The sequence below is a fragment of the Montipora capricornis genome, chromosome 1 (assembly GCF_036669925.1).
Source record: "Montipora capricornis isolate CH-2021 chromosome 1, ASM3666992v2, whole genome shotgun sequence".
NCBI lineage: Eukaryota > Metazoa > Cnidaria > Anthozoa > Scleractinia > Acroporidae > Montipora > Montipora capricornis.
The window spans coordinates 38,550,667-38,575,154 of record NC_090883.1 but is presented as its reverse complement, the minus strand read 5'-3'; the positions used below and the strand labels follow the sequence as shown (position 1 = coordinate 38,575,154).

The 24,488-nt window shown below is 39.2% G+C and overlaps 2 protein-coding genes and 1 long non-coding RNA gene across 8 annotated transcripts; 2 read left to right on the top strand and 1 right to left on the bottom strand.

The window, feature by feature from the left end:
* The first annotated feature begins 63 nt into the window (after positions 1–63).
* On the top strand, positions 64–24,455 carry LOC138042390 (uncharacterized). 5 transcript variants are annotated; one of them, XM_068888278.1, is made up of 8 exons: positions 3,854–4,296; positions 5,217–5,267; positions 8,401–8,655; positions 16,152–16,288; positions 16,707–16,856; positions 17,645–17,840; positions 22,667–22,768; positions 22,849–24,455. In XM_068888278.1, exons 2-8 carry the CDS (start codon positions 5,265–5,267, stop codon positions 24,070–24,072), a joined length of 2,067 nt encoding a protein of 688 aa, XP_068744379.1. In that variant the 5' UTR covers positions 3,854–4,296; positions 5,217–5,264; the 3' UTR covers positions 24,073–24,455. The 5 variants fall into 5 exon arrangements, with proteins under 5 accessions (XP_068744387.1, XP_068744394.1, XP_068744379.1 ...); XM_068888286.1 differs by lacking the exons at positions 3,854–4,296; positions 5,217–5,267 and adding an exon at positions 64–651; XM_068888293.1 differs by lacking the exons at positions 3,854–4,296; positions 5,217–5,267 and adding an exon at positions 3,428–3,511.
* Positions 10,601–13,520, top strand: LOC138042432 (uncharacterized). The gene is made up of 4 exons (XR_011130994.1): positions 10,601–10,617; positions 10,794–10,961; positions 12,120–12,196; positions 13,046–13,520. It is a non-coding gene; the product is annotated as an uncharacterized lncRNA (long non-coding RNA).
* Positions 13,769–16,163, bottom strand: LOC138042419 (uncharacterized). Of its 2 annotated transcripts, none has more exons than XM_068888312.1 (2): positions 16,049–16,163; positions 13,769–15,185 (listed from the first exon to the last, which is right to left on the bottom strand). In XM_068888312.1, exons 1-2 carry the CDS (start codon positions 16,120–16,122, stop codon positions 14,117–14,119), a joined length of 1,143 nt encoding a protein of 380 aa, XP_068744413.1. In that variant the 5' UTR covers positions 16,123–16,163; the 3' UTR covers positions 13,769–14,116. The 2 variants fall into 2 exon arrangements, with proteins under 2 accessions (XP_068744413.1, XP_068744419.1); XM_068888318.1 differs by having other exon boundaries at positions 13,769–15,182; positions 16,049–16,137.
* Positions 24,456–24,488: the final 33 nt, after the last annotated feature.

The following is a 24,488-nucleotide window of genomic DNA, read 5'->3' as shown; positions in this document are numbered from 1 at the left end:
GTCTATTAAAATACTTGTCCACCTCAAAACGATGATAAACTGACGATTCAATCAATGACAAATTTTCCGAAAAATTGACTCAGTTTGAAGAGTTTTTCCTTTCTGTCGGCGGTCAAGAGTACTATAAAGAAAAACGCATGTAGTCCTGTTTTTCTAAACCGTAATCATTTGTGAGATTTTTAAAGTACAGCTGATTTCTCATCCAATAAAAAATAAGTTGGCAGACAATGGCCTCGTGCATGATATCCGCCAATATCGCACAAAATCAAACAAGCGTGAACAAAGCTATACCTCAGAACAAAAGAATATATTACTATGATCATAAATAACCCAAGCCAAGTTTGGCGACCGTTAAACGAAATGCACAAAGCGGCAGCAAAATAACCGTCAATTCTTTCGTAAAAACTGAAAAATTATTGTTTGGAGATGGTCTATGACCGACATCTTTTATACGGTTATGAAGCTGAATATTTGCCGACGAAATAAGGTAATTTCCTAATAGTCTTCAGTTTTTCCGGCGAGAGTGGGTGACTTGGTCAACAGTGACCTAAATTCGAAGTTACAAGACGCTCGCTGTCAAACATTTTTAAGTTAAAGGAAGCTGAACCCGAGCCATGGAAGTTTGAAGATGTGGATACTGACTGACTACAGGTACGTCGTGTTTCTGTCTTTTGTTTCAAAATTACAATATATTCCTGTTAGATTACTTTTGTAAGTTAAGCCGACAGTTGAACATTTTTTTCAAAGATCATTATTTAAGCTTACGCAAACAAAAGTTGCGTTCCATTCAGCCACATCGCCCGGCGTTTTTGCGATCTTTGATCTGGGATTACTTTACGACTGAAACGAGTCCACGACGCCTTCCGTTTCAGAAAGTTCTTGTACGTTGCTGAAATGTTGCGAATATTTCAAGGTGACAAAAATTGAAAACTTTAGTATATTGTACTGCGGACAATAAATTGTTAAACCGCTCAACATGCTGTCATTCATTGTTTCATTCCTTTGCATGTGATTTCGCGTAACTTCAGCAGAATGAGAAGGTTTTTTGATAAAAAGAAAAGAATAAATATGAGCAAGTCTGCTGTAAAACCAACAAGTATCAGACTGTTTGGGAAAGAAATTGAGTAAGACTATATTCGACTAACTATTTACTGGTAAAGATCTTTCAACAAAGAAAACGTAAAGAAGGCACGGCACTTTTTGGTTTTTAGTTGGGGAAGCATTTAATTGTGGAATAAAAAATTCGATTCATTTACATGAATGATTGGCCGTGATCTGACTGTTTACATCAGATTAGTCATGCTTCGCGTGCATGAACAGGAACTCGTGGGCATTATCGGTGTCACAGTGATTATGGGCATCCCCGCGTTTTGAGTGTGGGGATATCCAAAACGCGGGGATACCCACATCACTGTGACATCAGCCCGTGGATGTACCTTGTCATTGCGAAAATTGTATTGAAAACAGTTTCGTCGGTAGGAATGCTCATAAAACTGCTTGCATAACGAAGTAAACTTTTACATCGTCTAAAGAAAAACGGTACAAAACTGCGTAAGTCCAAATAACGTACAATCTGATGTTGTGATATTTACTGATGCATTTGGGTCGGCATTTATTCAATCCCAGTCTCCGAGTTTCCACACACCGTGGTACATGCCATGTGGCAGGAGCTCATGATGGGCTCCTGCATGTGGTAAATTATTCCGCGGTGCCTCAAATGTAGGTGTTAGTATGCCATGTTAACCAGCGGGATTACCAAGGTAAAAAGAAATGTCTCGCAATTCATTGGTGGGAAATTTAATCACAACATCATCAGCATCGTGATTGGCTGTTGTACCTCGGGCATTAAAACATCCTTCCAACTCACCACGTCAGAAATCTCATGAGCGCTTCGTCTGATCTTTTTCACGTGTCCGTGGAAATTTACCACGGGAAATTTACTTTGCGAAATGTCGGTCACACACACACACTAAATGCAGTTTCCCGTGGTAAAAGGGTCATTTACCGCAGTAAAAAGTGCCCCGTTTAACCGTACCTTGCTGCAACAAACCACGTGCATTCCTTACATAGAATGTTTTCATTTTATATAACAAAAACTTTACCCTTCAAGTCAATCTATGCTCGTACGTCGTTTTGGAGAGACTTCTCGTAAGGAACTCTTTGTTCCAAATGAATAATCCATTCACGTGTCTTTGAAAAATCACCATGAAAACGGTTTTAGTGTTACAAAGTCCTGTCTTATCCAAATTTCGACCATTAATCAAATGACAGCCTGAATTCATCACGACGAGAGGTCATGATTCAAATACCAGAATTAAGTGCGCAAAATTTGACACGTGAGTAGCATGATAAAATGTCAAGTTTTTATATTTTAATATCCACGTGTTTATATCAGATATTTTATAAGTCAGTTATAACAGCTGATGGAATCTGAGACAGTAGAGAATTCTTACCTAAAGCTCACATACCAGTATCGCTTTTTGGGAAGTGACACACATCTTTCTTCTATTCACCACTCTGCTAAAAAATCTAAGAATAGTTTTTTAGTTGTGAAATGTTTACAGATTGAAGCTACAGATGGCGACCATAAGGCTTTGATAAATGGGGCTCCCTCGTGGCCAAGATGACATTAACATGTTATGGTTTCATCCGAAGATAGCTGACATGATTCATAATAATGACAAGACAAAACCTTTAAATGGAGGGTAATAAGCTGAAAAAAGGGATTTTCAAATAGATACCAGCTCCGGCAACTCCCAAAAAGGACTCAACTGCAGCTGTAATCCATTGTACAAGGAAGGAACTTGACCATATAAACATAAGAAATGAAAAGTACACAAATGGATCTGGTTTTGTGATACACGGTTTGTTGCTACTCTGCGCCTGGTCGTTCAAATCCCTTTTAAGTTAAGTCGTGGATTACTGGAACCTTTAGTTCAAGTTAATTTACCAAGCAATGAAAAATTTTGGCCGCGTCTTTTCTGTCAATGTTTTTCAGGTAAGCGTCGTCGAACGGCGTGAACCCCCGGGGGGGACTCCCATATGAAACAGACGGGGATGCTCGTCGTCTCGCTTAGGGGTGTAAATTTTGGATTTTGGTCTCGCTTAGGGTGTTCCGGGCAAAGCGCCAATATTTTATGCCACCAAGGTCTCGTTTAGGGTTCCGCGAAGTAATACAGAATTACGCGAAGAGAAACAGAAGTCAAATTTCCTTTTAAATTTTCTTTTTAGATAAAAGCATTCGATGATTATGCCTTTTTTATCATTAAAACTCATTGCGTGTCGTATTTTTGTGTTTTTAAACGGTCTCTTTTAGGGGTCAAAATTTGCCTAAGCCACGCCTAGATTGGTCTCCTTTAGGGGTTAAATTCAAAATTTCCGACGAGCATCCCCGTCTGTTTCATATGGGAGTCCCCCCCCCCGGGCGTGAACCAACTCATCTTCTATGCAAAGGGTTTGACCTATTACAAGAACCTACAAAGTCACAGGAATTGTTGACAGTGATAAACAGGTGAACATAAGATGCGTTGCAGATATCTTTATCTAAGGAACCAGACTCAACAGAACGGAAACGAAAGACCGTAGGAACACAAGTATCGTAAGAGTGACTTTCAATGTTACGGCTAAAAAAAGCACCGACAAGGATGTTTGTTGGAATACATAAATCACCTAATTCTAATAAATGAATGTCGGGGAATTTGTCGTATTAAAAGAACTAGTAGCGAATGAATTTTCAATGACGCGAATTTATCGTCATTTACGCTATTGTGGTCGACGTTGTTCAATCGCTTTACTAATGGAATACCCGCCAAGTTTCTCACCTATAACCTCACATCGATACTACGAACTACATTTTCGAACATTTCATCGTGTTAAATGAATTGCAAGACACATCAGTCGATTACGGACGTATCAAAAATTATGGCTACATTAGCCTACTCAGGGCAAAGACCCTTGCGAATTGTCCAAATTCTCACATGTCACTAATCAGCCGCGCCCAATTCTGCAACGTCAGTATTGATATGACTTTAGGTCAATTGTCTGTCGAAAGAAATTGTATAAGGCAGAATGTCCGGCTAATTCTCGTAACCATGCTTTATCTGTGACTTGGACTCTAGTTTGTAATGACATGATTGAACAACCTAAACTCACAAATGAGGACTTGAAGAAGCATTCTATCCTTGGCTCAGTGGTCTAAACATTTGGGGAATTGGAAGGTCTTACGATAATAAGTGAGAAAATCCCAAACATGATTCCGCCTCGACACATAATTTGCTCCGTAATATGACGGACCTGGTAAGTCGAGATTTGCTTTTTTAAGTTTCACCGCGGTTTGTCCATAACGTAAAATTTTATTGACATGGACACTTGCCTTGCGACATGGGTAAACACGCGACAACAAATATTACAGCCAAACGAAATACGATATGTGTTAGAGGAAGCACGCTGAAAATCACAGCGTCGACATGCATGAGGAGTGCGATCTTCACAGCTTACAAAACGTTTTCCATGAAGAGCTGATTCAGAATAACTTGTAACGGAACGTCTTCAAACTTAGAAAAATGACTCGATGACTCGACACAAACCGATAAACTCATCGCATTCAACCCAGGCATGAAGTCACATGATCCAATCTTGATCTTTCTTTGATGGCATTTATACAGTTGCGTTTGAGACCAATTTTCAAATCAATTTTTGTTCCACTCTAAGGCTATCGTTTTAGCTTTAAATAATTTTTATAGTTATTATTTATTGCTGTGATTCGGGCGTTCCTTTTTATCAATACAACTTCATGAGTAAAGTCTGTTTATTTAAGGATTTAAGATTCCTGATGTGTTTGCTCTACCGCCTTTAATTTTTTGGGAACTTTTTATTTCCTGGGAGGGTATGTAGCACCGCTAAAAGATAACGCAATTGATATCTGATCGTTTATAAGCATAATGTTTAAACGCACCAAAATAATGTAGTACTGCTATTCTACTATTTCTACCTACTATTATATTACTATTATAAAACAGAGTCAACACTTCACGCCGGGCTAAAAATCGCCCTCTTCATCGACTAACACCAAGCGTAAAAGAAAAAACAATTCAAGATTAAATATTTGAGTAAATGCGCTTGATCGAGAAATCGACGTTTTTAAGAAATGCCTAATTTAATTTTCTTATTGACCCAAGACAAAAAGTTCACAATGATTATGTTTCTTTTTGTGGAAGGATCGATAAAAGGAATCATGGTATTTATTGTTGCTTGTGTTACCTTCTATGGTGAGTGTGATTTTTGTAAGATGATCATTTTCTCTGTGAGGTCAAGAATCGCTTTCGTTCCCATGACTACAAATAACCTGGCGTCCGTAAGTAATGTTGTTTCGCGTCCCTAAAAGAAAATATATTCAAAAACCATCTCCGTGTTATGTCTTAGAAGTAGGGAATTGAAAACTGTTTCAATTTTTTTTTTCAACAACGAAGAAGTTAAATACAAGATGGCCGAACAAGGATTAAGGTAACGAGACCAGACAAATCGGACGATTAGTTGTATTAAATACGGATTAATGATGTAATTATGGTACATTTTGGCCATGGATTATGGTCGACTAGATCTAAACTGCAACATTTTATCTAGAAGTTACTATCGTTAAGTTAACCTATTTTATTTGTTTTAATTGTTTTAATTTCTGCTTTACAACCTCTAATGCCCGATTAGTCAAAAGCAGAGCACACTTAGCTTTGATATGCTGTGCCAAGAAATATATATATGATTCTGACCCTAACGAGAAAAGGTTATTTTTAACCTTTGGTAATGGCGTGGTAAAAGTATTTGAAAGGCGATTCTTCGCTTGGCCGGATTCGCCGGGGTGCAATGCAATGCCGAGTTACAGCAAAATGTGCACAAGAGATTGGTGTGAAAAATGCTCAGCCTGGGCACAGCAGCGTTTCTGCAAGCAGGTCCCGTTCCACTTCATCGTGCATGCAAAATTGGAAAATCAATTTTCCACTGCTCAAAACTCTTCCTCTCTCTCTCTTTCTCTGTGAGCAGGGCGGAAAAGGCTACGTATTAGCGCCCTGCTATGAGAGTAAAAAAAGCGCTAAAACGCCGCTATTGTAGTGTGTGCTACCGACGCAAGCACAAAGCGCAAACATAAGAGCGCTTATTTCACCGTAAAAACGGGGTTGACGCAATCATAAGAACAAGCCCCAGCACAAGCACAAGTATCAAACTTTTTCCTTTTCCTTCTGCTTGCGTTCTCTTGCGTCGTTTGAAAACGAAACACAGCATAAGCACAACGAAATTTGTTGCGTCTTCAGATTCCCTGCGTCTGAGCATTTGAACAAAATGACGGTTGCCGTGGTTGATTTTGATGCTTATGTCGACGTTCGTTTTCACTGGCGTAAGCTGCTTCTGCTCGTGCTTGTGTTTTTGCTTGCGTCGCTGGTGAAAACGAGGCTTTAGGCTTGCTCGTGCTCAATACAATACAATACAATACATACTTAATTGACCGCTCCCCATAAGGGCTTTTCAGGGCCAATGAAACACAACGAAACGACGGAACAGAACAACAACAACTGTTAAGAATCCCAACTTGCCGGAGATAAACCAGTTGGCTATTTACAAGTGCAGCTGGGAAGTTGAACCAGGAACAAATTCAACGAGTGGTCAAGAGTGGGTCTTGGAACCCGGGATCTCCGAATCTCAAGGCAAGCGCCCTAACCTCTGGGCCACACTGCCTCGTTGCCGATATAACGAACGCTCTTATTGGCTAAGTGCTAGGGCATTATTCAACTATGGAGCGTTGTCATTCACGTGACCAGCAGCTATTTTGGATTACTGAAACAAAAGAAAATAGATTTCAATTCCCGGAGGATTAGTTTGGAACACCATCATGGCCGCCATTCCTTTGTTTTGAAACACCAACATGGCCGCCTTGCCAAATTGGCACTTTTCTGTATTCAATGACGTTTGTTTGCCCGTTAATTCTTGAGAATTTCTCCGGCCAAATTATAATCATTTGTGTCAAAAATTAATCTGTTTAATGACGGAAGACGCGTTTATAGTTTATAAAATGAAAAATACACCGGCCTCGAATGTTACGAGTCTTTACGGGAAAACTTCAAAACTGTGGGAAGGCCGAGGTTTAAGATGCTCCCCTAAAGACCTCACTCACCGTTGATAAGTAGTTAATAGGGAGCTTACGAAGCGATGACGACGACGCTACAAAACAATAGGTTTAGTGAGCAAAAACAATGGCTCTGCACGCTCTGCACGTGCGTTTTACATTTAGGTACATTTCTTTGCCGTCATCTTGACGACGTGAAATGATCAAATTCAAGGTTCTGTGGAGGAGGTCAGCACATGACGATGAATTTTCAGTTCTCTCTCTACGCTTCCAACCCACTCGTACCAGTTTAATTCCGCGACAGTTACTGCACATTTTTAACGCGAAACGACATGAAATAGTTTTGTAGTGATATGAATAACGCGAGCTCCTATTTTAAAATGAAGTCCTCGTTGCCGTCGCTGTCCTCGTTTCGTAAGCTCCCTAATAGAGAGCTTACGAAACGACGATGCCGACGGCAACGACGACGCTACAAAACAATAGGTTTAGTGAGCAAAAACAATGGCTCTGCACGTCCGTTTTACATTTTGGTACATTTCTTTGCCGTCATCTCCTAAATGACGACGTGAAATGACCAAATTCAAGGTTCTGTGGAGGACGTTAGCACAAGACGATGAATTTTCAGTTCTCTCTCTACGCTTCCAACCTACTCATACAAGTTTAATTCTTCGATAGTTACTATACATTTTTAACGCGAAACGACATGAAATAGTTTCGTAGTGATACGAATAACGCGAACTCGTATTTTTAAATAAAGTCCTCGTAGCCGTCGTCGTCCTCGTTTCGTAAGCTCCCTAATAGGGAGCTTAAGCAACGACAACGGCGACGGCAACGAGAACGTCATCTCAAAATATAAATTTGCGTTATTTTAATCGCTTCGTGACTATTTCAACGTTTTTAATATGACAAGGGTGTGGTAATTCCTCAAAGATGACACCAGTCGGAACGGCACTCCATTTTAGGAGAGAAAATGAAAATTTATCCTCAAGTGCTGACGTTCTTCATAAAACCAAAAACTTGGCTATTTCACGTTGTTGTTTGGCTGACGACGGCAAAGAAATGGACAAAAGTGAAAAACGCACGTGCAGGGCGTGCAAAGCTATTGTTAAATATGCAAATTCGTGACGTTCTCGCTGACGTCGCCGTTGTCGTTGCTTAAGCTCCCTAATATTACCGCGACTGGGACCTGATGTTGAAATACTGCTTGCGCTGAGAAAGGATGTTTATTTTAAACCAATACTGGGCTGAGTTAAGGTCAATCGTTTTTCCATATCTTACTGTTGTAGACTATGGACAAGCTAGAGATCGTCATCACCGTGCTCCTTGTCTGCTTAGTAGCGTTGGTGGCTTATGTAGCTACATCCTGGACACTATCAAAAAAGAAGAGGTGGTGCATTGACTATAAAAATGACGGAGGAGGCTACGAACACCTTCAGGATGAAGAAGAGCATGCGTGGAAAAAAGTTGCCACAGCTTATGCACAGGAGACCAGGCCAAGAATTACCATAACTCCTGTACAACCACGCCCAGTGTTTCCCATGGTAAGTACCGCTTGGTTTAGCCGTTCAGAAAGCTATTTAATTATTCCCTGAAGGTAGTTCCAACTGGTTTAATTCAGACTATTTGCTCGTCACCAGGTTTTTCTCTTAACTTTCTGTGACCATACAATTTTCAAATTTATCGCTGATGAGTTCATTCAGTCTACATGAGGAAAGTACATCGAAGGGTGCAAGAGACTTTTTGTTATCAAGATATATATATATATATAAGTGGACGGACAACTTATATATATATATATATATATATATATATATATATATATATATATAGCGCAAGTAGGGGGTTCCAGTTAGCTGCAGAGTGCTCGATACGTGAAGTAGAGCGAATATAACGTTTACAAGAAAGACAACTTCACAGCGTAGCGACTTCAAGTTTCATGTTTGGACAATCATCAGGCTACAGATCTTACATTTGCATTCTAACTCATTTAAAGACCATTCTAATACTCTAGGGGAGCGTGCTATTTTAAGTTCGTCAAAAGGTATTTGTTCTTGTGTCTGCATTTAGAAATTAACTCGTTTCTTTTGTTCAGTAGGTGGCGCGTATCTGCTTTTATTATGTACAACTTTTCTGTAAGGCACAGGTCGCATCTCTTTGATCCACATTTGTATGGTGAGGCGAAAGACTCTATTGCCCAGCGTAGCGTGTAATTGATGTTATTGTCCTTTAGACTCCAGATATGCCTCGATAACTCCGTCTCACTGCAGTACTTTTTATGCCTGAAGGATTTAGTGTGATTGTTGTATCGGGTTTTAAATTCTCCCTCTGACGCTCCGTAGTAGATCTTGGTGTTGATATCGCTTGTCACTTCGGCTCTATAGACTATAGACGATGATAGGCATTTGCCGTCTAAGGGGCATGATTGCTTGTTTCTGCAATTGCATAGCCGCGCTTCGTTAGGTGTTTTCGTGGCGTTTAATACTTTCGCATTGTGTTGCCTGATAATGCCTGTCATGTTGGTTGTGCAGCAGTAGCTAAGCTTGATTGTGTTCGTGTTTATAATTTTGTGAAGCTTGTGGCCTTTGTGGAAGTGTTTCTTGATCAGGTAGATGAATTTTTTTCCGATGTTGGTCTTGACTTGCAGGTTGTATGGTGGATTGAACCAGAGGATATTGCGTTGACGGTTCCTTCACACTAAAAATTAAAGTGTAATGTTACGAACGCGAAAATGTAAAATTACACCTTGTTACTGTGTAAACTATTACACCAAAAAAATCTTCTAAAATTACTCTATATGTAGGGTATTTTTACACCTTGTTACTGTGTAAACTATTACACCAAAATAATCTTCTAAAATTACTCTATATGTAGGGTATTTTTACTCTTTTTAAAGGATAAAAGTTTATGCGTATTATTAAGGATAAAATTACGCAGTTGGAAGTGTACTTTTACACCAATTTTAATAGTAAAAGGCCGATTAATCTAAACCATGTTAGAGTGGTTTTTTAACTCATTCAGTTGTGGGCTTACAAATAGCTATTCATAAATATGATATACTGGGCCGAACAAACTGTCCTCAGGGCTTATTTATTTGTACGTAGTTCTCATTGCAGTCTGGCTCAATTTGTCACACTCTCTAGTTTAAGTATGAATATATCAACGTTTCGAAGACATTCGAAGATGTATCTCTGGTGTCATTCTCTGAGTCGCTTTCTCCCTCTGAACTGGGCGAATGTACGGGATCATCCGAATCATCATGAGAAAGAATTTCGTTCTCTTTTCCTTCGTCCGTTTCCTAAATAAGTTCAGGATGGTTGCGGGGAAAATGAGATTCAAAACTTGAAAAGAGTCTTGCTGTACCCAGGCCTACCACAAATGACAAGAAAATTTGGGTTGTGCGAATGCCGACTACGAATGTGAGCCAGTACTGGTAGTTTTTTTAAGCTCCTAAAAATCTGGTTCGTAACAAGCATAGGTGTCAGCTGCATGGTAAAATTCAAAAGGTTTGTTTCCGGTTACAAATGTCACTTCGAGCCATGTGGTTGGCTGCGGTATTTACGTCTTTTGACAAAAATTTCCGGTCAAAAAGGCGACATAATTCTCCGCCAATCAAGATGCATTATTGAATAGCGATAAAGAAACTTGATGACCCTCTTTGTATTACTTTTTATTCGGCCAGTCTTCGGAGAAGGATTTTGAATATTTGGAGGTCCTGTCTCTTGCGTTATTTTAAATTCAATGGCTGCTCATGGATGCTCAGATGTTAAACTATGGACAGTAGAGGAAGTAGGCGAATGGCTTACCAGTTTAGGCGCCCCGTACAACAAATATGCTGAATCCTTTCGTGGTGAGTAAACTGTGTTCATTATTTCTATTGTTAAGTTTTGAGGGTCATGATGTTCGCATCGTGCTTTGGTGCGTATTGTAGTCGATCCAAGTGTTTTTGGATAGACTACAATTCGCACCAAAGGACGATGTATTTAAATACATAAAAAAGTACAAGCTGTTTTCTGTTACGTTGAAAACGAAAGAATTGTTGCAGTGTTTTGACGTTCCTTAGATTTGAGACACAAATGGAAGGCACTGTTAGCTCGTTACGTCACCCAAATCAAGACCTTAGGTCCCGGCGACCGTCAGTTAGAATACTTCTCCCGGAAACTGATATGCCGGCGCGCAGAATAGGTGAAATCTACCTAACTTCATAAACATAATGTTGTGGTATTTGTTCGTTGGCGAGGCGACCGCAACTTCCCGCCTTAAAATTTAATATAAATGTATGTTTCTTTCATGCATGGAAATTGATGAGGAATTCTTTGCTTGGCCTCTTGGAAAGTTATACGGGTAGTGATTTGAAAGCATAACTTATTCCGTAATTCGTAATGTTGGGCCAAAATTGAAGATTATAAGGAAAATTGATTTTCTCGCGCGACAACAGCGCCAGGTAAGTGTAAAGGACTGGTACAGTTACCCATGACTCACCAGAGGCGTGATATTACAAAAATGGCGGCTGTTTTTTACTGAGATTTGTTTAGAGAAAGACATACGTGTCACGAGGTGAAAACATTCGTGTAAGGCTAAATAGAAGAGAACTTCATGAGTAACCCATTGCTGAATCCAGACTGTGAAGAGCTGGCCAACCCATAGCCCAGATAACTTTATCTCTGTTTATTATTCCATTGGTTTAATTGGTGTACTTTGTCTACTTTTGCAATAATAATATTATTGTTCAATTCTTAGTTCGTTTGTTCCGGTTCGGTTTCGTTTTCCAATCGGTTTTTTCCCAGTCGGTCACCACACAGGCTAAATATAAAGTGTTGTTCAGTGGAATTGGACTGATTTTATTCAAATTGGCTCTTTGATTCAGGAAAGCAATGAATTTGAGAATAAAGAAATTAATAGAGCTGTGCAAGGTTAGATTACAATTCAGCACAAATATCCCTTGAAGATTTTAGTGTAAGGTCTTTATTTGTTCTTACTGATGAAGATACACCTATTTATTCCTCAGCAACATAGTGCGGCCAGCCAGTCAACTACAGACAACCACTAGCAACACTTCAGTCTGAAGCGAAAGACAGTTGACAGGTAAGAACTGTTCACTCCACGTTGTATTCCTGTCCTTATTAGGCTAGTAATGCTATGGCAACAGTTTTTCCTTTGTTTGAATTGTTTAAGTGGAGTTTACCCTTTTTTTTTTATAAGTTTAAGTCAAATCTGAACTTCCTACAGTTGTATGTCATTAATTCAATGAAGATGGTCAGGATTTGGGTTATTTTAGGGTTAATGATGAAATGGAAGTAGTAGAATACAGTGGAGAACAAGAAAGAATTATGGAAAGCTATAACTTCAAGTTTTTTTTTTTGTGGTGTGTTTTTGTCATTATGTGGTAAGATTTGTTATTCTGTGACGAGGTTTGATGGTTACGTGTTGTGTTCCCTCGTGGTGATAAAGTTTGATCGTTATGTATTTGTTTCTATCATGTGTTGAGGTCTTCTTTTGACCTACTCTATTTACATTTCGAGTGGTGTACTTCTTTTATGACATTGAAAGTAAAGTAGATCTCACCATGCAGTTCATTTAGTTGTTATATTGTACAATGTAGCATAATTTCCATCTGAACTGGCGGGTGGCATACCTCATACAGTTCGATGTAACTTCAATAGTAGATCTAACCATTCAGTTAATTTAGTTGTTATAGTGTACTATGTAGTATAATTTCCATCTGAACTGGCGGGTGGCATACCTCATACAGTTTGATGTAACTTGTACAGTAGATCTAACCATGCAGTTAATTTAGTTGTTATAGTGTACTATGTAGTATAATTTCCATCTGCATGAACTGTCGGGTGGCGCACTTCATGCAGTTCGATGTAACTTGCACCTTTTATAATGTTTACAACATCTGTTCTTTTCCACTTCATTTTATATATGCAGGTTGTGCCTACTGAACAAGAGCTACCTGGGTTGAAGCAAGATTCTCCTCCATTTATCCTCATTGCGGGCGAACTCCATTGTTTTAAGAGTTAAACTACACTTTAGAAGTTGGTGTGATAATACACACAAAAAAACGGATAGCCGGGGTGGCAACAATTTTACATCATTTTTAAGTGTAGTCTTACAATTTAATTTTTAGTGTGTTGTATTATTAAAACTCGCATTCTTGATATCATTTGGCCATTATTGATAATAATGATAATAACATGACTTTTGTCGGGAGTATTGTTTATTTGCGCCCTTGTGTCCGCCCTTGTAATGTCATTTGCGCGCGAGGGCCGCAAATGACACAACGCGGGCGCAAATAAACAATATTCCCGAAAAAAGTCATGTTATTCCCTTATTAAAGAACTCATATGCACTGTAGGCTGTTAGTTATCTAGAGTTGTGCGTTTTTTTTTCTTAAGTTAGCAAGTGTAATTACGATTGAGTTTATATTACCCATTGTTACGTATATTTTTATTGATAAATAGATGTTAAATAAACATAATTACACTTCATATTGGGATTGAATTATACTTTTTTATCGTGTAATTTCAAGTTTTTTAGATGGGGTAGATCACTACACCGTCATACGGGGTAATTTTACCCTTCCTTTCTGACATTATTACCCTTGCTACATGTGTAATTTTACTAGTGCAAAGTTGTACAACACATTTTACACTACTTTGCGTTTAAATATACCATTCTTTTGAGAGTTAAACTACACCTTAGAAGTTGGTGTAATAATACACACAAAAAAACGGCTTGCCGGGCTGGCAACAATGGTACACCATTTTAGAGTGTAATTTTACCCTTCCTTTCTGATATTATTACCCTTGCTACATGTGTAATTTTACAAGTGCAAAGTTGTATTACACACATTTTACACTACTTTGCGTATAAATTTACCCTCCTTTTGAGAGTTAAACTACACTTTAGAAGTTGGTGTAATAATACACACAAAAAAACGGCTTGCGGGGCTGGCAACAATTTTACACCATTTTTAAGTGTAGTCTTACACTTTAATTTTTAGTGTGTTTTCCGTTTGCTGTTTTGCTTGGCGGGCTCGTACTTGAAGGTTGCGTTGTGCCCGTTTTCCTTAAACGCCAATTCGTAGACATCTTTGGCTTTGTCGAATTCGTCTTTGTCGCAAGACAGGTCAGATATTCTTTTGTTGACCATTATTGGCAGCTCTTTGATGATGGTGGGTGGATGATTCGACCGTGCATTGATGTATGATAGTTTGTTGTTGGGTTTTCTGTAGGGGTAGTACTTTTCTCTCTGCAAATCCAGCGTTACGTCCAGAAAGTCGGTGGAAAGTAGGTTCGTTTCGATTGTGATTGAAAGGTTTTCTTCTTTGAAGAGAGCGGTTATGCGCTTTCTCAAGCGATCTAGGGTGGGTCCGCTGATGTTGCTAACTACAGCGAGGCCATCGTCTCTGTATAGGCCTATGGACGCTTTGTTGACAAGGGCGGATAGTTTACTTAGGAGGTAAAGCCCTACTAATTCACAGACCTCGGCACCATCGAAGCAACCCATTGTGACATCGAACAGCGAGTTTGGCCCTTTCTTTACCCATGTGTCACTGCTGTCAAACAAGAGAGATTTTCTTGAATTCTTGATGACGGCTAGGGCCCTGTTTGGGATGGAGGTTATTGAGCTGGCGTAGGCAATGGCTTTATCTAAGAGATTCTCTGATATAGATGGGTAGAATTCCACAATGTCAAATTTGATGAACCGTGAATGGCTTTTGTTGGGAATCGCTTTGAACCAATTTATTACAGTTGAGGTGTTCTTCCATTGGTTTAGGTTGGTCGCGGAGATGACAGCTTTGTTTATGGTGTCAAGGTACTGCTTGGCGACTTTTCCCATTTCCGGTTTCGATGGATTTATCAACCGACAGGGAGTTTTGGATTTGAAATTCTCCTTGTGATCTTTTAGCGAGATGAACGCGGGTCGGTTTGCATAGTGTTCTATCTTGTTATCGAGGCCCAACGGTTCGGCTAATAACTTTGCTTCTTTGTCGATTTTTCGCTTGATCGATGATTGATGCCTTACAGAAAAGTTGTACATAATAAAAGCAGATACGCGCCACCTACTGAACAAAAGAAACGAGTTAATTTCTAAATGCAGACACAAGAACAAATACCTTTTGACGAACTTAAAATAGCACGCTCCCCTAGAGTATTAGAATGGTCTTTAAATGAGTTAGAATGCAAATGTAAGATCTGTAGCCTGATGATTGTCCAAACATGAAACTTGAAGTCGCTACGCTGTGAAGTTGTCTTTCTTGTAAACGTTATATATATATATATATATATATATATATATATATATATATATATATATATATATATATATATTTTTTTTTTTTTTTTTTTGTATTTCATTTATTTTTATTGTGTACATTTGGTAATAACAAAACAAATGACTACATTAGGACAACACTAAGCTACAACACACACGCACAAACTACATTAAGGCTACCTAAGCTGATAACAACAAACTGAGAATATTAAGTTAACACGTTTCGACGAGGCCGCGATTGTGAAGACTTCTGCAATACGTTATTGCTCTTGTCTACAATACTTGCCCCACTTTTGAAGATGAAAAGCCAAACTCTTTTCACTTTTTGAAATAGCAGTCTCCAACTCATAAACAAGTGTGGAGCTTTAAGACCGCCATCCTCAATATCATTGATAAGCGTTAGACGTTTAACTTTATCTTTACCCTTCCAAATAAAATCGAAAATTAATTTATTTGCCTCAGATATAATCTCTTTGTTAAGGCTTATCATACCAGCACAATACATAAATATTGGAACTATTTTGTTTTGATGGAGTCAATTATTTCATCAAAGTTTAGCTTCTGTTTAAGACGATAATCATATGAGAAGTATACCCGTAAGATTTTCAAGGCTTTCTTGACTTTGATATTATGCAATTCATAATCATCACTTACTGCAGGATCTGTGTTACTGATGTAATACTACAATTTCCTGTATTAGCAATGAAGACTGATTGATATAATTTCATTTTTAAAACTTGTTTTTGGCTTTATGTAGAGCGCCATGCCGCCAGATCCCCCGCCAGATGAAAAAGTGTCAACTGATAATGAAGAGGAAGAAGAAGAAGGGTCACAAAGCAATGATCACCTGGACCTAGGAAGACTTTACTTTGCTCTCCGATATGATCAACACCGGTAACATATTAGGCAATGTTAAGACCTGTTAACGTTAGAGGAGCATGCGCAGACGCACGCTTGGGTGCATTAGGGACCCAAAAGAGGCAAGTGACGCAATAAGAAACAAGTGAGCGCATGCGTGACTTTACTCAGTTTGTGTTTGCGGAAGTGGAATCGATACGTAGTTAATCGACGCGTGGCTAACGATCTTTACTTACGGTCTTTTCTTTGCGTTATTTTGTATTTTTTAAGTATTAGAGATTTCGAAAACTGATAGACCTCTTGAAATTTAGTGTTTGAATTTGTATACCCTTTAACGTTAAAATGAAGTCGAAAGACAGAATTCGACAGGAGATTGCGCCATCAATTTATATAGATATTGGGCTGAGTGGCCCCGAAAAAAAGGAAATCTTTTATCTCATTTTCGTTTCTTTAGATCTATGTTGATGGTGCGTCTCATCCGAGCTGAAGATATTCCTGTAGAAGAGCAATCATTGTCGACATACGTTGATGTTCACCTTCTACCACTGAACCGACAGAGTCAGACGTTTGAACCTAATGATACCACGATTAATGTCAGCTTCAGGTGTGTGCCGGCTGTAGTCTGCGGGAAGGCTTCTTATGGGAAAAGCGAGAAAAAAGGGAAGACGTTCTGCTTCCATTTTCTCGTTTTCCTCGTGAAGAGAGACAGTTCGCAGGCTAGTGTATATAAAAGAGAATTTAAAGTTATGTCAATTAGCCAGTATTAAAAGTACCATAATATTCTTTCTTTGTCCCTGCAAACTTTAGCATAAGCATTGTTTCCAGTTTCTTTTGGGACCATTGTTAAGTCCCCAGAGAAAATAAAAACAATTTGGGAGGGACAAACAAAGAGTATTATGGTATTTTTCATACTGGCTAATAAGAGACCAGATAGCCACACCAGCAGTCATACTATACTATACCCTTCCTTCAAGTCAAAGCTGAGAAGTTAAATTTGCTAACACTCGTCACTAAAGCAGCAATCGAGCCTTTTCCTACACGGCGACGATTTCTTTAAAAGACCCTTTCCTTTCCCACTGCATTCTTATACGTTCATGAGGTTTATGACCAAGCAGATGACTTAGTTATTTGTTGTATGTTAAATTAGGGGCAGGGGAAACCATTTGTTACTCGATCGAACATTTTCCAGACCAGACTGAGGCCTTGCATCTGAAACTGAACTGAGCCTCCGAGTAGAAATGGATAAAATTCGAAATCTCTGTATAACGCGGACTGCAATCAAATCCTGTCTTCTTTTGTCGAAATTGAAATATTCGGCAAGTTAAGATTTACTCCTATTGAATCTTCTCACACGGTTTTTAAGAACATTGCTCTTTTACAATCTCTTTCCAGGGAGGTGTACGAGTTTCCGCTGTCCCAGTCGGACATGGCAATACAGACGCTCAATCTTCACATTTGTCGCTATGACAACTATTCTCGCCGGACATCAGTTGGTGATGTGTTCTTGGCTCTAGCTGAACTCAGCGCTCAAGGAATTGATATCACAAGAGAGGTGTTTCTCTGTCGAAACATAATCAGTCATCATGAGGCTAGCACTTTTTTATTTTTTATTTTTGTTTCTTATTTTAAGTTTTCTCTTCTTAGGAAGTTTATTCTCACTTGATTTATATACCTCTATATTCCTAATTCAAGGAATAGAATAAGAAATTGATATATCCAATCTAATTTCTAAGGTTGGCATTAGGTGACTTAGTTTTAATTGCTTCGGTTTGCATAAAAACTGGCTCAGTAAAAATTCTCGGAGAGGAAAAAAATGTCACTCAAATTGCGAAATTGGAGTTATGAAAACCACATTAGATCCCATTGTTTCATTCTACGGCGCTTTGTGGCTCTTACAACACGGTTGCACAAAGATTCTTGCCTCTGAGACTAGAAAGAAATCGGAGACTTTCGCATTCATGGTACATGATATGACTGATGTACCTACCACTGGTGAAGTCATTTTCGTCCCTAGAGTCCGCTTTTCTTTTGGCCACAGCCAAAAATACGCGCAGTCGCGGCAACGATATAATGTTGTAATCGTTGTCGTCGTTGACGACCGTTATTGTTTCAAATTTCGGAGAATGCGCAGAAGAGTCGGAAGTCCGTGATTCGCGGACCTCCTGTGGCCAGAATCTTTGTTCTTCATTGCATACGGAACCCGCGCCCGCAGTGCGCGCGGCAGTCAAAACTGTGCTATCCTGTCAATCATTTGCCCTTTCACCGGAAACAGTGCATTTCGGTTGTGCGTGTCGATCTACCCCCGTCGAAAGGAAGCGATTAAAGTCTTTATTCGCGAAGTTAACTCAAATAAATACATTATCAATACGGTTTTGCCGTCTTCTTACACTTGATTCGAAAATACCAGCCTGAATTCGTCTTAGATTAGTTAGAAAAAGCACAAATAAAAGCCAAAGCACAACAGCTTACGTTCGAATTCTGCTTGCCGACAACCCAAGTTTGTTGACAAAAAAATTGCCGCAAAATGTCTTAAATGGTTTTCTGGCTCTCTATTAATAGCGCTCACGTGCATTTTAAATGGAGTATCGGGAAAGAAAAATTGTCAAGCTGATATTTGTTTCGTATAAACATACCTTTTCAAGTAGCGAAAATTTGTATAAGCACTACAAAACTTTTACTAACCATTGCCCGAAGGAACACCTTTGAGAAGCTGCAAGGAAGCCGCTGATGAATTTTGCACAAAAACCTCGGCCCCTAACACCGGAAAGCCAGACTTGGAAAGTTTTTCAGCGGAAGGCTCGCTAAGGAAGAGTTTCTAGAGCTTGCCCTCCCGCAGGTCGTCAGAAAGGTGCAAACAAGCTGATTCATGCCTGAAAACAGCAAGATCTAGAAGGGGCAGTCAAAATGGTGTTTCTTGTATTGTGCGAAAATTTATTTTTCCCTCAATCCCAAATAAGAACTTGCTGTGTCTTGCAATTCAACAGTGAATTGCTATTGGGCCAATAAGAGAATCAACATCAACAAAGAGGCACTCCCAGGGGTTTGGGGAGGAAGAGAACATGGCTAATTTGAACTGGGGAACAGAGTAACATACATACATACATACATCCATACATACATAAACTTTATTTAACGTGGGTAGAAACACTTAGCTGAAGCTATTTTACAGGTTTTCCACAAAATAATATTGAAGAAAAAATAAATCTATACATAAAAATGTAAGAATATGAATAAAATATCTAGTATCTAAAATTTCAAAATTTAGGTAACTAAAATTTAATGTTCCTCACTGGTTTTTTTAACAATATCAAAATATTTTAGGGAACAAGGGAAGAAAACCAATTTAAATTTTAGGGATCAAAAAGCTGGGAACAAGTTTGAAAGTAATTTGGGGAACAAGGAAACACAAGCAAATATTTAAAGGGAACAAGGACTCCTCTCCCCAGGAGGGCCTCATCAAATGTTCTGCCTCTATCCAACAGCTTAAACAAGCTATTCCAACAATTTTTGAATGACCAACAGGAAAAGAAGACTCTCAGAAAAATTAATTATTTATAATAACACTTTAGCATGCAAAACAATGCTCAGATGCTTACGAGCACCCTCATGTCCATGTTTGTAAAAATGCACCGTGAAGTATTCCTTGTGGCTGGTTGGTTTAGGCATTGTTTCATCTTTCAACATTGGGCAAAACCAAATCAACTCCATTCTCAGAGGGCACTGGCGAAAGAAGCTTGAACAAAAAACTGGCCTTAATCCAATTCTCCCAAGATAATCTTTACAGAATAAGATTATTGAAGGAACACTTTTGAGTGCCAACCTTAAGCCTTTTAAAACAAGTGCAAACAATATTAATAGTCTTTAAATTCACAAAATGTCAAACAGCATATTTTAGTCTCATATTCAATTAGATTTGGCTGCAATATTCCTTAAAACTACGCAGAACTATTTACCATAAAATGTGGAACATTTCCTGCCTATCTAAATATGCCGCAAAAGGGCTCCAAAAAGCAACCAGTTAAGTTTTTAGATAAAGATACACAATACCTAAAAAATAAATTACTTGATGTGATCAAGACATTGAATGACCAAGCAATAAACAAATGGCAGCAATGTATGTTAGGTTCACAAAGTGGGGAAAAAATATTCCTCAACTGATGTTTCAATATGCATTTAAATAAATTTTCTATCAACAATTCAAGGGACTGACTTTTCACTGGTATTGATTAACATTTCCATGATAAGTTTGAAAGTGAATCTGGCAACCACAGTGCCCTATGAAAAGGGAAATAACTTAAACAAACTCTTTAAACTAACATTTTACAAGGGACACCATTGTTGATGCCCTGCGAAGAACAAAGATTAAATTGAAAGAAGAGTTGGTCTGGAGTTTATCTACAATGGACAGTTAGTGGCTGCATTCACTAATGTAGAGAACAAACACATCAAGTTTCTTCTCAAGCAACCAGGTGTTCAAGGAGCTATTCAATTTCCAAAGAACTATGGTAGTGTACAACAGTACCTGTACCTGGCCTGAAACTGAAACTTGTGGAGCCAAACAACTTGTTGAGCTTAGCACTTAAACTGGGTAGATAATTATGTCAACAAATATTCTCTATTCAACCAACAGTTTCTCCTAATTTTGTGTACCATTCGCTTGTTGGTTTCTTAATAAAAAAATCGCTAATTCAATTAAGGATTCAAGTTCTTTAAAATCATCAAAGTTACTTTGTGCCACCAGGAACAAACGAAAAAATACAAGCACTGAAGACAAACTGCTCAAAAATGCACGACTCCCTTTGAAACAGCAAAACGGGCCGGGGATCCTCGAGTCACTAGAAGGCTAAGTGCTGCATGCTACGTGGATGTTTGCAGAACAATCGCAAGTTGTAATCACTGAACGAAAACTCCACTCCAGATCAGATAGACGATGGTCACACCCAACAGGATTGTTTGTTGTCTGGCACAACAGATGAACGAAAAATTGTTCCCCTCACTATTGAAGTTCCAACCCGATAAGACCAATCTTGCCCAAATACAACAACAATTTGGGCAGGCAAGCTCATCAAAAGCCATCGAAGTCAGCATAAAGCGGCATAGCGCTTCACCTGAAGTTCGATCATGACGGACACAAACAAGAGCTGAAAAAACTTCATATGGTCAGAGGACCAAATTTGATTGATCAGTTATCGGACATCAAAGTGCTGAACAAACCAAGGCATTTCGTCGTAAAAATGTTCACTCAGCAACGTCTTCTTCTTCTACATAATAAAGTTCAAAAAGCGATCGTGGTTGTTAATCACATGCTAGCCCATGTCATAAACTGGATAAAGTGGATTGGCAAATTGATTGTCAGAACAATGCGTCATGTTCAAAGAAGCAACGGTCAAGAGAGTCACAAAAGAAGGCTAAGCGAATGTCCACCGATCTAACCGATCAGAACGTAAACAATTGGCGTGACGTCGGATAGCACAAGGATAGCACAGTTTTTCCCGCTCACTGAATTCTGATTGGTCAGTTTAAATTTCAGTAGCTCCCGCCGTATGCAAGGTTGGTGCTGACCAAAAGAAGCCTAACAAGTCCGAAACAGCTGTCCATGGCTAGAGCTGAGTGATATGGCTGTGCGCATCCGTTAGTTACTGAGGGTCGCTGAGTTGGTATCAGTTTATCGCTTAATTTAGGGGCACCCAACGACCAATTTGTTGTAAAATGTATTATTATACCCCAGTTAATGAAAATAAATGTTATTAAGGCATTTTCAGGTGTTTTTCAGTGTTGCTGGGAAAACATTATCTGTTCCTTTTTCCCAGCAAGACACACAAGAAATTTCCCAGCCAGCTAGATAAAATTGGTTGGTTTCCCAGGCAGCTGATCAAATTTATTTCCCAGCCAGGAATTCCGCGCGCTTTCAAATCCCTCGATATGAAACGACCGAACAAAAGCGACAAAACCGGGACAAAACAGGTTTTTTCCGCATGCGCAATCACTCTGACCAGCCGTCGTATGTTTGTGACTACTCTCTGGGAGAGGGAAGGGGTTCTTGTTTTTTTTTTTTTTTAGTCTTCCTGAGTCTTCAGAGTTTCTACAGCCAGCTCGGGTTGAAATGCTAGAAAAAGTCAGTAATTCCCAGGCAAAACCCCTCTCAATAAAATTTCCCAGCCAGCTCATCGAAACACCTGTATTTTTGCCAGCCAGCAAGATTCCTCTGGGGAACAGATAATGTGAGGAACAGATTCGTTGGGTGCCCCTGTTAATTAAACTGTGTACGCACGGAGATACATGAAACTCATGCTTTCCAAATACGGCTACGACTCTGTGTTCTCGGTATGGAAATAACACTTCGATATAAGTATGTTATAACCGCAGTTGTGCGTAGATTGCATTTAGTCTAAAGGTTTATTTTTACCACAACAGATACACCGCACACTTGGCAAACAAAAGAGCAACCTGCACGACGATAATCAAGACGGCATTGAAGAGAAAGAAAAGCAATGGACAAAACCTACGGAGAAGAGGGTTAGGTCGTCTGATTTCTTTTAAGAGTATTGTGGTGGAAGAACAGTGCTGAAAGATATCCTTGCCTTCTTTGCTTTCAGGTAGCAAAGAAAGTAAGTTCTCGAAAAATGTGGGATGTCCTTCGTAGAGCTGTGCAATCAGGATCATACAAAGGAGCCTATTTACCCAGCGACTCCACTATGCATTGGGAATCCATCTTTTCCCAGGGAGCTTCCAGTGTTGAAGGACATGCATCTGTACCAAGCAGCCCCCTTAAATCATCCGAGTTCTTTTTATCGGACCCAGGCCCTAGTGATTCACCACGTGAAGACAATGGGGAAGACTGTGGTGCATCTTGGATAGGAAGACAATCAGCGGAAATGAACTTCCCGTCAAATTACACGGACGAATCAGACGTCGATTTTCCGGTAAATGAGCAAGAGATTAACGAGGGACGTACCGTACCTTTCTACAGCTCCCCTGTCAAACATGTCCAACTGTCCCCAGCTCCAGAGGAATACTACCAAATAGTGCCCATCACTCCTTTCAGTCCCCAGAAAGGAAAAAAACAAGCAACCGATCTTTCCTGTTCCTGGAAATTACCGGAAACGTTCACCCCACGAGATTATGATGTCTTGGAGACTCTTTCCCATGCATACAACGAACCGCGGGTAGTGTCAGTTGATTCGAGATCGCGACATGAAATTGTGGGCGGCGAGGAAGTCCCCCAAACAAACCCAAATTTGTTCGGTTCATCAGCATCAAAACGCGAAAAACAAAGAAAATACCAAAAACCAGTGCAGAAAAAAACCACAAAACTCAAGAAACGAGAGATAAAATCCAAGAGAATTGTCTCAAGCAGACATTCAAGGAAAATGTCTCCAAGAAAAGAGCCTGAAGGTAATTCGGCTGAAAAGGTGATTTGTTCCGCTCGTGGCGGAAAATTTCTTACAAGTTCGCCGTTAAAGGGTAAAAAACAGACATCTTACCAAAAAGGTTTAAAGGATTTAGAGCCTACTGCGTGTTTATCAATCGATTGGCGGCCTGCTTCGGAAAGGCCCGAAGAAGAGATGGTCATGGAGGTTCCTTCGTTGCCCGAGGATACTCCTTCAACACAAGATTTTCCACCTATCTCGTCTCCCGAGGAGTATCTAACTGCTCCATTATTTACTTTAACGGATTTTTCTTCAATTACCCGCTCTCAATCGGATCCCAGTGTAGATGTCGAACGCTTTCGACGCATAGGTGACTCGTCTTCGGAAATCCGACGAACTCACTCGATGTTAGAGTTTCGTGACGAAGAGCTAGCATGGGAAGAAATGTAATGAAAGGAATTTCGAAAAGTCCATCTGGGCCAACATAGATAATAGCGACAATATCTTTGGGAAATAGGAATACCAAGCATTAGCAAATTATTTTTAAACAAATTTAGTGACATTTTACGTAAAAGAAATCAGAATTAACTTTAAACATACGGGGCCGAGTGGAATTAAATCCGAATCATCCGACCTTAAAACAGTATTCTAATTTAAATTGTACATTACCAAGAATTATATTTGAATTCTATATATGGAGTATGTTTTAGAATCACTAGTTTTTGTTATAATCATGTTAATAAACTTGAAATGACTATATCATCACAGCTCGTTCAGAAAATTAAAGTTCTTGGGGCTAGTTCTTCTACCTTGGCCACAATTATAGAATAAAAGTGTGTGCGACAAAGTTATTTTCCGAGCACGGT

What these genes read in the sequence shown, in the direction of transcription:
- LOC138042390 (XM_068888270.1), top strand. An exon ending in CACGCCCAGTGTTTCCCATG is followed by an intron (nt 8,656 to 16,151) that starts GTAAGTACCGCT and finishes GGCTTTATGTAG; the next exon opens with AGCGCCATGCCGCCAGATCC. An exon ending in CTCCGATATGATCAACACCG is followed by an intron (nt 16,289 to 16,706) that starts GTAACATATTAG and finishes TCGTTTCTTTAG; the next exon opens with ATCTATGTTGATGGTGCGTC.
- LOC138042419 (XM_068888312.1), bottom strand. Translation starts at nt 16,122, where the DNA reads ATGAAATTATATCAATCAGTCTTCATTGCTAATACAGGAAATTGTAGT. An exon ending in TCAGTAACACAGATCCTGCA is followed by an intron (nt 15,186 to 16,048) that starts GTAAGTGATGAT and finishes TCTTTTGTTCAG; the next exon opens with TAGGTGGCGCGTATCTGCTT.